Source organism: Ramularia collo-cygni (assembly GCF_900074925.1).
Source record: "Ramularia collo-cygni strain URUG2 genome assembly, contig: RCC_scaffold13, whole genome shotgun sequence".
NCBI lineage: Eukaryota > Fungi > Ascomycota > Dothideomycetes > Mycosphaerellales > Mycosphaerellaceae > Ramularia > Ramularia collo-cygni.
Genome location: NW_019716267.1, coordinates 368,195 through 381,276, shown reverse-complemented (window position 1 = coordinate 381,276; position 13,082 = coordinate 368,195). Strand labels below are relative to the sequence as shown.

Below are 13,082 nucleotides of genomic sequence, written 5' to 3'. Positions count from 1 at the left end.
TTGTAATGTTCCATTCGTGATGTGGAACCTAGGTAATCAAAATCAAAATCAAAATCAGCTCTCTACTTCCTTCATTCATTGATCCTCCCAACYATCATCATATCACAGAGAACGCGAGAAAGAGGTGGAGGAAGAGGAGAGTAAGAAGGAGACTCACCAATACAAAAACTCCGCATAATTGCCTTCCCCCGGCCTAACAATAAATTTCCCCTCCCCATGAATCTCCGAAATATAATTCACTATCGCTTCCGTTTCTGCAAGTTTGACATTGACATCGTCGGCATCGTGATCTTCAATAATAGGGCTAGCACCAAGCGGATGCAAAGCCTTCAATTCCGGAGGCGAAAGAAATGGATCTCGAAGATATTTCTTAAGGGTGTATGTTAAATGTAATTCTTCGCAGAGCCAGAGGACGCGGGTGGATTGGGAGTGGGAGAGATGATGGATTGTTAGGCCCATTCTTCGGGAGCACGGGGAATGGCAGAGGTTTGGGGTGGGAGGTTTGTAGGAGATATGGAGGGAGTGAGGAGGTGATGGGGATGTTTCGGGAGTGAGTGGTTTGCAGCTTTTTATGGTGATGTTGGAGGGAGGACAGCTTAAGAGGTTGTGAACTTTCGGAAAGTTTGGGAAGCTCTGTCTGCATTGAAGGTCATAACCGTATAACCGAGAGACATTTGGTCCAACTAGTAGTTACCTTATTCGGGGCTTTGACAGTAGTCTCGCAGAARAGATGAGAATGCAAGGTGGTGGATAAGGCGTATTGTTGATGTAATGTACAGCGTTCTGAAATGAAGTAAGAACAGCTGTTATGCACAGTCACAGTCCACCACTCCTTCTCTCTCGCTGAGCCTCTCGTGACCTCACGAGGGGAATAGTGCTTGACCCAACCCCCGGGTAGTCGTGATTCAATTACGAACGACAGCATCCAAACTTTCAATCCACCAGGTCCGTCCGATCACAATCCAACAGAACACACACACACACCATCCTCCCTTTCCCACTACCAACAATCTCCCCACCCCAGGACACAAACCACAAGATCCAAGACATACATACATCATCAATCATTCCAAATACCCCCCTGCCCCTCATATCAATATCAATCAATGTCAATATCAATCAATATCAATATCAATATCAATCAATATCAATATCAATATCAATATCAATCAATCCTCATCCCCCTCCCTCAAACTAGCCGCCTTAATTTCCCTCTTCATCTGCTCCAACCTCCGATGCAACGCCCACAACCTTTCCCTCTCAGCCCGCGGAACCTCCTCCCCGCGCTCCTCCATCGCGGCCTGCTCATCATAAACCCTCGCATACTGCGGATAATACGAATCGCGGAATTGTCGCGCCATATTGACGCCCTGGCGATACGTGATGTTTTCGATGAGTGAGGCGGCGGAGTCGCTGCGAGCGCGTCCGCCTTCTTCCACGCTACTGCGCGCTCCGACCGAACTGGCGTGGGATTTCTCCGAGGAGTTGGAGGCTGTTTTGCGATGTTTGACGTTGTTCTCGCGAGAGGTTTGTTGGGGCGTGGAATCGACGGCTTTGCGTTTGGTGGTCACTTCTGGTTTGTGAGAGGTGCCGTTGGTCATGGGGGCTTTGGRGAGGTTTGTGCCGTTGGTGGTGGTGGTGGGTTTGCGGATTCCATTCCCGTTGGGCTTCTTCTCGTGTATTCTGTCCGAGGAAGTCGATCCGTTGCTTGTGGTGGTATCCTGGCGCTTCCTGACGCCATTCGTGATTCCCAACCCTTTGGGAGTCTCTGCACCAGGTTTCACTCGTTGTTGGGGGCCTGTGGTTGAGACATCGGAGGTGGTGCGAGGACGAGCTGCTCCTAGTGGTGATGGCACGTTTGGCCGGCTGTTTCGATTTTGTGGACTGAGCTGGCTTCGGCCTTGAGATGTAGATGTAGATGTAGATGGCGTGTTTTTGCCAATGCTGGCAGGTTTCGTGACTCTGACGGTGGATGTGAGGAGAGATGGGCTGGGTTTGGCGGGCAGGGCATGCGTTTTCGGTGCAGCGATCTTGGATAGGGTCCCGGTGGTGGTGGTGGTTTTGGCTTTTGTTGTTTTTGCTGCAGCATTATTCGTATTGGATGTCGTTGTTGATGATGATGATGTTGTTGTGGTAGCAGGCTTCGCCTTCGCCGTGCCTGCCAAAGGCTTTCGCTCGTTTGGAGACGCTTTCGGCAACCTCCCAATATCCTTGCTCGCACCTGATGATGATATGCTGTCTTCATCAGAACTGTGGACGAGTTCGGCGGATTTGACCTTGGGATTATTCGTCTTGGTCGTCTGCTTCTTCCGGATGGGATTTCCCCCTTCCTTGTCACTGGTGTTGGCCTCTCGGTCTTTCCGTTTCCTCTCTTTGGCCTCTTCAGCGGCACGCGCTTTCTTCGGGTCCTTTGCGAAGAGGGTCTTGGATAACGCTCCAGTAATCTTGGGCGTATTCGATGCACTGGCTCCTCCCTTTTCCGCAGATGTATCACCACCCAACATCGGACTCGCTCCATAGTTGGGCGTCAAGCCTCGTGCTGCTCCCCCGGCGCCCAGGTGTAGCTTGGACAAGACCACACCCTTGCCTCTCTCCTCCTGTGGCAGCAACATCTGCCAAATCTTCTCGTCCTTTCCCAGCCGCATCCGATCATACGCTCTGATGGCCGTGTCAATGGCAGCCTGTCTGTCCTCTTGCGATTTGTATCCAAACTTGTACACATCCAACTCTTTACACGCGCGATCCGTCAACTGCCATTTCCCATCCACCTGCTTCCCCACCTTGACCAGAATCTCATCCAAGTCCTCCTTTGGGATGCGAGTCTTTTGGATTATGTCCTCCTGCTTCAGCGGCCGCATTGCCAAGAGATGGATGAGGGGTGTACGCATGGCTTGGATCTTGACGGCCGAGTCGGTGGTGGGGAATGAAGTGGGACCGGCACCGAGATGAGATGCACCCGCCGCATTCAACGGACTGGCCGCGTGGGATCCCAGCAAGCCACGACGCTGTGCCTGCTTCGCAGCCTTGAAGCGGTTCTCGGGAGCAGCAATGATGGAGCTCGAGATGTTGACGGCCTTGGCCTGCTTTTCCTGCTGATACGAGGCCAAGGTGTTTTGTAAAGCGGCCAGCGCTACATCAGCTCCCTCGCTCTGTTTCCTGTCCACCGTCTTGACCTGGCCCCGATGGCTCATGACTCCGGCAAAGTCCAGCGTACCCTCGGAGGCCGTGAACAACTCATGACGAAAGGCTTCTGAGGAGAGGGTGAGGTCGATGGTTCGCTTTCCCAGTCGGATTTTCTGCCATATCAATCAGTACATCCCATCCCTTGTGTCTCCACTACGGTCGAATCAAATCAAGTCGAGTGTCTTACCGGTGTATTCCCCGTGAGGAAGTGCATACTCGACACCTTCCGCGCATCTCGCAGAAAGTCATCGTCCAGCGTCAACAAGATAGCAGAGGTGCAATTCGCTTTCGACTCGTCAAACTTGGGGGGGATTCCATGCACCCGCAGGCCGTCCGGCGGGATGGTGGTGGTGGTGGTGGTGGTTGGCAGCGACATTGCGGTGCCGACAACAGATTGTCCAGAGGGGTGTAGAGGGGATGGACTGTCAAAGAATCCATGTGCCTGGAACGGTCACCGCCACTAATTCCGAGCACAATGAGCATCTGCTCATGGTTCAACCATGACGTTCAGCTGATGTACTCACAAAGGGCCTAGGCTAGCGGGTACGACATGCTCGGGTGGTGAGACACAATCACGGGAGGGGTGGAACGATGGGAGCACGAGACGGGGGAGGGAGGTGTCTTGTGGGGGGAAGAATAGTGACTGTCAAGTCAAGATGGTATAGTGGGTAAGTGAGTGAGAGTAGGTGGTAAGGTTAGTCAGTGGGAGAGAGATCGGTGGACTGCCAGTTCGAGGTACCGTCCACGTCGACGGGCGCTAGTGCGTGCAGCGCAGCGATGCAGCAGCCCCAAGCTTGCAAGCTTCCCAGTGCAGCAAAGCCGTGGATGWGGAGTGGAACCCAAGGACGGGACGGACGGACGGGTGACAAGAGAATAACCCACGATCCCACATGCGCGCGTGCAAAGGAAGGAAAGGAAAGGTGCGTGCGCCGTGCACCAAATTAAGCTCGGACCCCGACACGATGATGTGGGTGGTTGCAGAGAAGGAGTCTGGAGAGTCCCGTCTTTTGCTGGCCGAACGTGCCCACGTCTCAGGTGAGAAGCTYGTTATTTGGTCCAGTGTTGGGTACAGTACGGAGTAGTATTGTTCGTTTCAACGTCCGTTCATCTCAACAATTGTTGGTAGACTCACCGTACTTGTCAGATGAAAGGGAGTGAATAACAGTCCTAGGCCTAGTGAGAGAGCAGCTGCAAGCCGAACGGATAGCAACCGACAGCTGCACGCACCCACGAATGACCGTACAATGTAGTGTATAGCCCTAGAGAGGCAAGCAAAACAGGTGATTTTCCTTTGTCATCGGCATCTGTATTTTGCAGCTGCAGCTGCAGCTCGAGCATGTCCTTCTCCGTCTCATCTCACCAYTATTATTATTATTGTGCATCATCTGTTCCAACACGACAAAGCGACTGATTATTGATTGACAACGAGCCGATGCGAGCCCCCATTTCGGCTTTGCCATCCCTGCCGACGAATGATGGGTTAACTAAGGTACCTACGCATCAATTCGGCTTGGCTTGGTTTGGTTTGGGCGGAGCTCTCCAGCTCGGTTAGCTCCGTTCTCGACCCATGGATACGAGGAAATCCGCCCTTGCATGTGCCAATCCACGGCATTGCATGTTTTGGTGTGTGTGAGAGAGTGATGAGAGAGAATCATCACATTCGTTCCATGTACTATGTCGAATTGTTATGTGGTAGCTGGGTGGGTGAGGAATAGGCATGATGATATCAACAAGATCAAGAACCTGCCCTGTTTGTTTGTGATCATCACCGCGGGACCTGCGCCCAAGGTAAGTTAGTAATGCCACGAGGGCCGCCAGCATTCCATTTCTCAGCCTTCACCCCAAATTGGTGAAAGTGTCGACTCGGCAAACCTGCAGACCAGGCATCTCCGAGATCGCAAAGGATGGATTGGCACTAACTACGGAGACACCATCGAGCGGCACGACGGAAGGGAAGGGAAGGGAAGGATGATGTGTGTGTTGGCCAAGAACCGTTTCTCAAMCAACGTGCAATGAATCAATTTATGTAGGAGGTATGCACACATGTGTTTGGCGTCGACAATTGTACCGTTCTCCTTTTTGAACATGTCATGGTATCGATGATGATGACGCCGAGGAGAGGAAACAAAAGTGTCATCATCAGATGATGGATTTCCCGGGAAAATGAAATACAGATGCGATCGATAGTTACAACTTGGAACCAACGGAAGATCAACGGGCGCGGGCGAACGCGGCGAACGTTTGTGGATCCATTCTTCTCATCTTCTTGACGCTGGCATTTTTAGCTGGGAGATTTATGAGTCGGCGACGAYGACTTTGTTCCTTTTTCTTTGTTCTCACGCATGAAATCACACATCCCTTCTGGGTCGGAATAATTGTTCTACAAAGCAAGGAAGGGAAAGTGTAAGCCTCGGCGGTGCATTTTGAACCAGAAAGCTGTTTTCCAATGCAAGCAGACGCCACCACGGACGGGAGAGGCAGTGCTGGCTGGACATCCGGCTTCAACTTCCCGAGATGACTGACGACGCTGCTGGACTCCGTCACACTCGCCTKACATGTCCCACCGCCAACAACACCAATCTTGCYTGCAACACCAATCTTGCTTGACTCGGATGATGAAGGAATTGCCCACATTCTCCTTATCGTCGTTATCACCGACAACACTCCTATTGGGAGGAATATGTGGGCACTGCGAAGCCCTCCCAAGGCTCCTATCTACAGGGATATCATATCAGACCTCTCACCACCTTTCTCGCCGTCTCTGCCTATCTATCTGCTGCGATCTTGGTGGAATTCCAGTGCGGTAGGCGATCTTCACATGTAACCATTCTGAGACGTATAGACATGCGCTCACGGTAAGTAAAGTGCATTTACATTCTTCAACAATATTCTGGCGCAATGCCTTCAATCCTCTCCACCGCCCAAGATGCGATACGGGTGAAAAAAGTCCAACACAGCGATAGCAATGGCCAAGCTCAAACCTACGGGAAATGGAGTAATAAAGACTTGGAACCTACTCCGCCAGCAGAACGCAACTGGTCGCCATTATACTACTTTGCCTTCCAATTCAGCATTGCCTTTTCCCCCACCACCTACAACATCGGCTCCACCCTCTTTTCCATTGGTTTGAACTACTGGACCATCATCATCGCATCCTTTGTCGGAACTTTTCTCTGCTGTTTGGTTCTGTATTTCAATGCTCGAGGCCCGGTATTCTATCATGTTGGGTGAGTATAACTGGAAAAACAGTTGTTATTCATAAAATACACATCTGACAAGACCTAGCTTCCCAGTCTACGCCCGCGCCTCGGCAGGAATCTACGGCTCCCTCTTCTTCATCTTCATCCGAGCCGTCGTCGCAATCTTCTACATGGGAACCCAAACCTTTTACGCTTCTCGTCTGCTGAACGTCGCTCTCCGCTGCGTCTTTGGGGATTCGTGGACCAACATCCCCAATCATCTCCCCGAAGCAGCAGGAATCACGACGAGTGGCATGTTGGCTTTCTTCTTGACTTGGTTGGTGCAATTCCCTTTTGCATGGCTACATCCCAGTAAAGCCGGTCCTTTATTCGTCGTCAAATCCATCCTATCGCCGACCGCTTACATTGCCACGATGATCTGGGCGCTGGTCAAATTCAATGGCGTGGAATTGGATTTGGGAGAGGAGGCTGTCGAGGGAAGTGCTCTAGGTTGGGCATTCATGCGAGCAATCAATACCGTCGTAAGCGGTAGGTGACTAGTCCACTCTCCATCCCATCCCATCCCATCCACCTCTAACACTTTTTTTCTTTCTTTTCAGGCGTCGTCCCACCCATGGTAAACATCGCCGACCTCGCCCGATACGGCCACTCCCCCACCGACATCCTCCCCCTAACCCTCGGACTCCTCCTCTCCAAACCCCTCGTCATTCTCCTCGGCCTCTTCACAACCGCCGCCTGTCTCAAACACTACGGTCTCGCACCCTGGAATCTCTGGGATTTCTACTCCCTCGTCCTCTCCGAATTCTGGTCACCAGGAACCCGTACCGCCGTCTTCCTCTGCTGCATCATCCAAGCTTTCGCCACCATCGTCACAAATGTCAGCAGTAATGCTATCCCTGTAGGATGTGATTTATCGGGCTTATTCCCCGGTTACTTCACCATTGTGAGAGGGATGGTCGTGTGTCATTTATGGGTCTGGCCTGTGGTACCCTGGTTACTCGTCAACAGCGCCCAGAATTTCTTGACATTTCTAGGAAGTTATCTCATTTTCATCACGCCTTGCGTGGCGTGCATGATTGTGGATTACTGGGGTGCTCGCAAAGGGAATCTCCACGTCCCCTCTCTCTATCGCGCGGAAAAGGGTGCGCCATATTTCTACACTGGAGGTTTCAATTTGAGAGTCTTTGCGGCTTGGGCCGTGGGTGTTGGATTGGTGATTTCGGGAATCGCGGGCGCTGTCAAACCTGGGAGTATCAGTCAGACGGCGGTGAATGTGTATTATTTGGGGTTTGTGCTTTCGTTTGCCGGGTCCGGGATTACTTATTGGGTATTGTGTTGGATTTGGCCTGTGAGAGTTTTCCCCCGGGGTAGGCATGAGAATGAGGGGCGGGAGTGGGAAGTGTTGGTGCCCACGGAGGGATTTTTTGTGGATGATGAGCCGTTGCCGGGGTATATTCGAGAGAAGATGTTATTTGGGGAGGAGCCTGTTGGGGTTGTTATTGTGGAAGAAGAGACGACGACGACGCAGACGAAGAAAGGTGAGAAGAAGCAGTAAGTAGCAAGAAGGGGAATAGATATCGCAATCAAGGACTTAGGTAGACGGTACAATCAATACTGAACAATTTCCCCCACCCTACAATCCCTTTCATATCAACTTTGGCAATCCTCAACATATCCCACACAACCGTAGCAACCGTATCCAAAACAATCAATCCAGGATACTCCTCTTCCCAAAATGCCACCCTCTGCGCAGCCCTCAAATTCGTACAAAAAGTCGACACAACTTTCCTCCCAGACTCCCCCTCCTCCCCCATCATCTTCCCCACAACCTCCCTCATCTGCCCATCAAGTACCTCCTCCCCAATCTCCGCAAACTCGACATTCACCCTCCGATTCAAATGCGACTCCGCCCAAACCTCAAACCCCCCCTCGTCCGCAAACATCCCCAAAATCTTCTCTTGCACATCATCCAAATAAGGCGTCACCAATACCCAACCTCCCTTCCTCCAAAAAATTTTAAAAATCTCCACCAACCCAATCACAGAAGTCGTAGCCACAATCCCCCCCGTCCGTTCAAAAATCTCCTCACACAACTTAATATCAGAAGCATACCCCCAACCATCCAGCACTAGTACCACTCCACCCAATAACATCCACGCCCGCGTGCGCGAGAAGTTCTGCCGCTTGTAGGATTTTTTCCGAGGTGAATTGTGAGAGGGCTGTGGGGGTTAGGGAGATTTCTGTTACGGGGAAACGGGAGAAGTGGATTGTTAGATTTGGATTGAGGAGGGGGGTGAGGAGGAGGGAGGTTGTTAGGGGTTCGAGGGTTGTGTTTGAGGAGGGGACTAGGATTCCTAGACGGATTTTTTTGAGGGGGAGGGGGGTGGGTGGCATTGTCGGTTTTTTTTGGGGGTGGTGGTTTTTGGGGGTGGTTTTGGGTTTTGAGGGGTGGCTTGAGGGGATGGTTTTAAGGGGGAAGCAAAATGGGGCGTGGGGTTCCTTACTTATCTACTTGCCTACATATTGCTGTTTACTCAAGAAGGAGCTTGGAATGGGTAATTGATGGTCTTCGGGCAAGGGAGGTAGGTGGATCGTTAAGCGGGCTGGATAGGTCGCTTCTACTTCTTCGCCTATCGCGGCGGGAAGAGGAATCTCTGTCTTGGATCTTAGACTAGAACTGCTATCTTACTATCCTCGCCTTAGGAAAGGAAAGCCGGTATCGGGACTATTTAGCTAGWATAGCCCTCTCTTATTCTTCTTGTCWCTTTCTGTTTCTATTCTCTCTTAATACCTATCTATTATTCTAAAACATCGCTTTCTTACACATAAATTTCTATGACGCTCCATCGTCCGAGAAGGTCATCTTAATAACCCCCCTAAGAATAGGAGATCTTCTACTATCTATGTATTATTCATAGGAAAAAATACAGCTCTTATTTACCTTCTTTCTCGAGTATAACTTTCCTATTAATTTATTTTCTCTAGACCCGTAGAGACGGGTTCTAATTTATACCGAAGTGAACGATTGGATTTTGAGCAATAGGTCTTAATCCTCAAGGGTATTCTCAACCATATCTAAGCTAAGATACAAATTCTAACAACGCGTGGATGACACATTAATGCACCATGAAGTGGGTGAGTAAGGCGAGCCTCCTAAGGCAGGAGCTCTAGCACTGCCTCGTATGTGCTGCTATAAGTCTTTATACGTCCTCGGGTTGCCAATCCCGCCTTTTCTGTTCTAAGGAGAAATCCGCCTAAGCAGATGTAGTAGGAAGAAGTGAGAGTTGAGAAAGTCTACCTTCTCGTATGCAAAGTCATCCAAAATCAACATTTGCGTAAATGATAGTTGAAAATACAGCCAGCCCCTATCCAAGAACGTGAGGATCAGAAAAATCAAACGTCAAGATCCGAAGCGAACATTATAGGTCTTCTCTGCTTATCTCTCTCTCTCTCTCTCTCTCTCATTTCGCTACGTTTTAGCAAGCTTAGAAAGTAAGAGTAATGTCTTGCCGATCACTCATATGTGTCTAAGATGAGTTAGGGTGACACATCCACGTGCGTGCGCTGCTCTTCGCCGTCTCTCTAGTAGCCATCATCTGGACTTAGCCACTACTACTGCCCTCTAAGCATCAACATCGCTCGCATGCCACGAAATGATGTAAAGATCAAAATTTGACCTTTCGAGCAGGTTCTGTGGGATCTTGGTGCAATCGCGTGCGGGAAAATCCCTCATTGGGGGGGATATCATGACGAACTGATCTTGATTCGATTGGTAATTTTCCTGTGCATACAATTGGTCTTTTTATATACCGCTGTCTCTATGGTTGAGCAATTCCGGCGTTAGCCGCGGAATTATCTGGACTGACGATCGAGAGTTGTCTTTCACCTCGAAGTCGTCTCTTACGAGTTATATCAACTCCCGCCTGCTGTCCGGGAGTGGGGTTGTTGATCTTGCGGACACACGGATGGTACTCTGCCACTTGGACGCTGCGCCGCGTAACATTCTGCTTTTTGGCAGTCAGATATGGTTACTAGACTGGGAATCACTGTGCGCGCCGAGATCCTTCGACAGCCCGGATGTCCTTGAAAAGGACAGTTCAGATTGTGAAATGGCAAAGCTGATATCGGCCGGAATCTCGTCAATAGCCGAGCAGATCCTCTCAAAGTGTTTTGGCATCCAGTAGTCGTAGACGTTCTTCGTGAACTTGTAAGCCGTCCACTTCTCCTTGCCTTCCAATTCGGTAAAGTCGAATTTTCGAATCGAGTGACGGTAGTACTTCGTCTCGGCACCATCTATCTCTGCATAATGTCCATAGATTCTTGCCGAACAATGGTCATGCGACGTGAACCTCTCTCGCTCTCGATCGGATCCATCATACTCAAGATCCGAATTTTTCCTATTCCAGACTTTGCTGCTCCTTCATTGTATACAGCCAGCTCCTAAGCTTCTCAAGAGCAATCTCATCGTTCTCCTTGGCTGAGATGGAGTAATCCTCATCAAACCATCCCGGTGTACCTCCCGTAATCAGCGAGGCACCAAATGGACGACAAGAGCCAAAATCAATGAGATATAGCGTCTCGTTGCTGTCGTTGATCATTATGTTCATGGGGTTGAGATCGTTATGCGCTAGGCCCAGGATATGGAGATGGTGGAGCGCAGATTCGATTTGTTTCATGAGGTTGTCAATGTTTAGATGGCGAGATATTTCTTCCCTGTCGAGTCGTTGTTTGAGTGTCATGTCGTAGCGATCGAAGACTAGTCTGACAATTCTTCCACGCTTCGCAAGGCACCCGTGATACCGTGCGATATTCGGATGGGGCGTTCGTAATAGCAGCTCTAATGTCTCCGCTTCCTGTAGCATAAGCTTAGGTAGTAGACCAGTACCGATGAAATCTTCATGTACTTTCGGTGCTTTCAGAAAGAGCTTGGGATCATCTACAAGTCCCGAGAATATGGTGATCCCGGACATTGGTAATTCTGGATAGACATCGTCGTCTGGTAGAGGTTTAAGACATGCCTTTAGCTCTTCTATAGTTAGAGTCGATGGCTTCGATGATGATTTCCCGAAATATGCAGCGTATTCTGTAGTGAAGAAGCCGAAGGAGGAGTACATGTAGATTGGATTGCCATCTTCATCGTCTTCCATGGTGTAGGCTGTATAGAGGGGCGAGAGATCTCGGAAGGAGGAGATTGATAGTTCGTGGTCCGTCATCGTTGATGAGCAGTGTGGGATGGTTGTTGTACAGAATTTCGCACAGCGATAGAAGGTGTAGTGTCGTCAGGCAAGATGAGGATTTGTAGAGCGAGTTTCCCGATTGCTGATTTATCCCGTCTTGTGGCCCAAATGGCAGGACGTCATGTCGATGCTGATAGGGTTTGGACAGCACCTCTACACGTCGAAGAGCGAAGTTTGAAGTGCGTGTGATTTTCCGCGATAAGCGAGCATGGTAACTTGCATTATGGTGGAACGGTCGGGAGGCGTCAAGGTTGAGAGCCGGGCACGATGAAGTTGGGATTCGAATGTCGACACATGCATCTGCGCAATCTCACGTGATCGATGTTGGAGATAGATTGAATCCGTGACGACAAAACGCCGGGGGGGGGGGGGGGGGAGAAAAAAGAAGTTGGATACCGGAACGATAGAAATGGTAATGGCAATGTGTTCCCAAAGACCATTTCCCTTTTTCTCGACCCTGTATCGCCCCGTTCTGTTCTCAGGAGGTATATACTGTGAAGGATACATGTATCCATACACGTAAAGAAAAGGAGATGGACCTGGAGGCTGGTCTATCCTGCATCTCCTGAGTTTCTTTTCTTCCTTCTTTTGTTACTACAGCTGATCATGCAAGACGATTAAGCTTGCGTCTCGAGCAACGTTCAGTCCACCAGTCAGTCAATCAGTCGAACAGACCTCGCGAGCTTCTCATCGCTCAATAGCACGCTGGCATATATCGGCAGCGGCGCATTTGTTTGCACGTACCAACGTCAGACCACCAAGCCATACAATGGCTTGTTTGTCCATGCCTCCTAAATCAGCAGTAGCGAGCTTCCGCAGGTTGTTGGCTTATAACTTATACCTTGCTCTTCTACCAAAGCCTCAGCTCGGCGGGCGGACTCCAATGGAGGGTTGAGAGTGCCAAAGATGTCGGCAGAAAAGATGTTGTAGACGTGTCTTGTTCTCCTCACCGTCAAATTCCAGCCTAGAAATAGTCTCGACCATCATTCAATGCGATGATATGTGTTTTTTGACCTCCAGAGATTTGTTCGCCGCAGTCCATGATTGATATGTCCACATAGATGTGGAAGTCTTGACTTTGTGATCCACGAGCCCAGCCAATACCTGTGGTCGCCGTGCCGAGGAGAGGTATCGTTATTCGGACCTAGAATTTTGATTTCTCGCCTCGAGAGTGTATGGTGTTGTTTGGGGGGGAATAGAATTCCACAATACCTGAATTCATACCACATTTCCTGTGTTTTCTCATCCCAGCTTCGACTTGAGCTACTCTCACTCACCAAACGTCATCGGGTTTAGATAGACATCATTCATGGGATATACGCCCGACACATGTCGCTGGCGCACTAGAGATTCCGAATCGGTGATGTCCGATCTCCTTCTCCCACCGTCCAATGCCGTCCGCAAGGCACATTGGTGACCTCACTGACAAGGCTGAGCACGCGGCCAGTATTTATGAGGGAGG

The 13,082-nt window shown here is 50.2% G+C and overlaps 3 protein-coding genes; 1 reads left to right on the top strand and 2 right to left on the bottom strand.

The window, feature by feature from the left end:
* Positions 1–1,169: 1,169 nt before the first annotated feature.
* RCC_08063 (uncharacterized protein) lies at positions 1,170–3,559 on the bottom strand (the record flags this gene model as incomplete). XM_023773315.1 has 2 exons in its annotated part: positions 1,170–3,296; positions 3,371–3,559. 2 exons carry the CDS (start codon positions 3,557–3,559, stop codon positions 1,170–1,172), a joined length of 2,316 nt encoding a protein of 771 aa, XP_023629083.1.
* Positions 3,560–5,863: 2,304 nt separating this feature from the next.
* RCC_08062 (related to uracil permease) lies at positions 5,864–7,938 on the top strand (the record flags this gene model as incomplete). XM_023773314.1 has 4 exons in its annotated part: positions 5,864–5,986; positions 6,049–6,410; positions 6,469–6,911; positions 6,983–7,938. The coding sequence occupies 4 exons, from the start codon at positions 5,864–5,866 to the stop codon at positions 7,936–7,938; spliced, it is 1,884 nt and encodes a 627-aa protein (XP_023629082.1).
* A 2,842-nt stretch (positions 7,939–10,780) lies between these two features.
* Positions 10,781–11,596, bottom strand: RCC_08061 (uncharacterized protein; the record flags this gene model as incomplete). Its single annotated transcript, XM_023773313.1, has 1 exon — positions 10,781–11,596. The coding sequence occupies one exon, from the start codon at positions 11,594–11,596 to the stop codon at positions 10,781–10,783; it is 816 nt and encodes a 271-aa protein (XP_023629081.1).
* Positions 11,597–13,082: the final 1,486 nt, after the last annotated feature.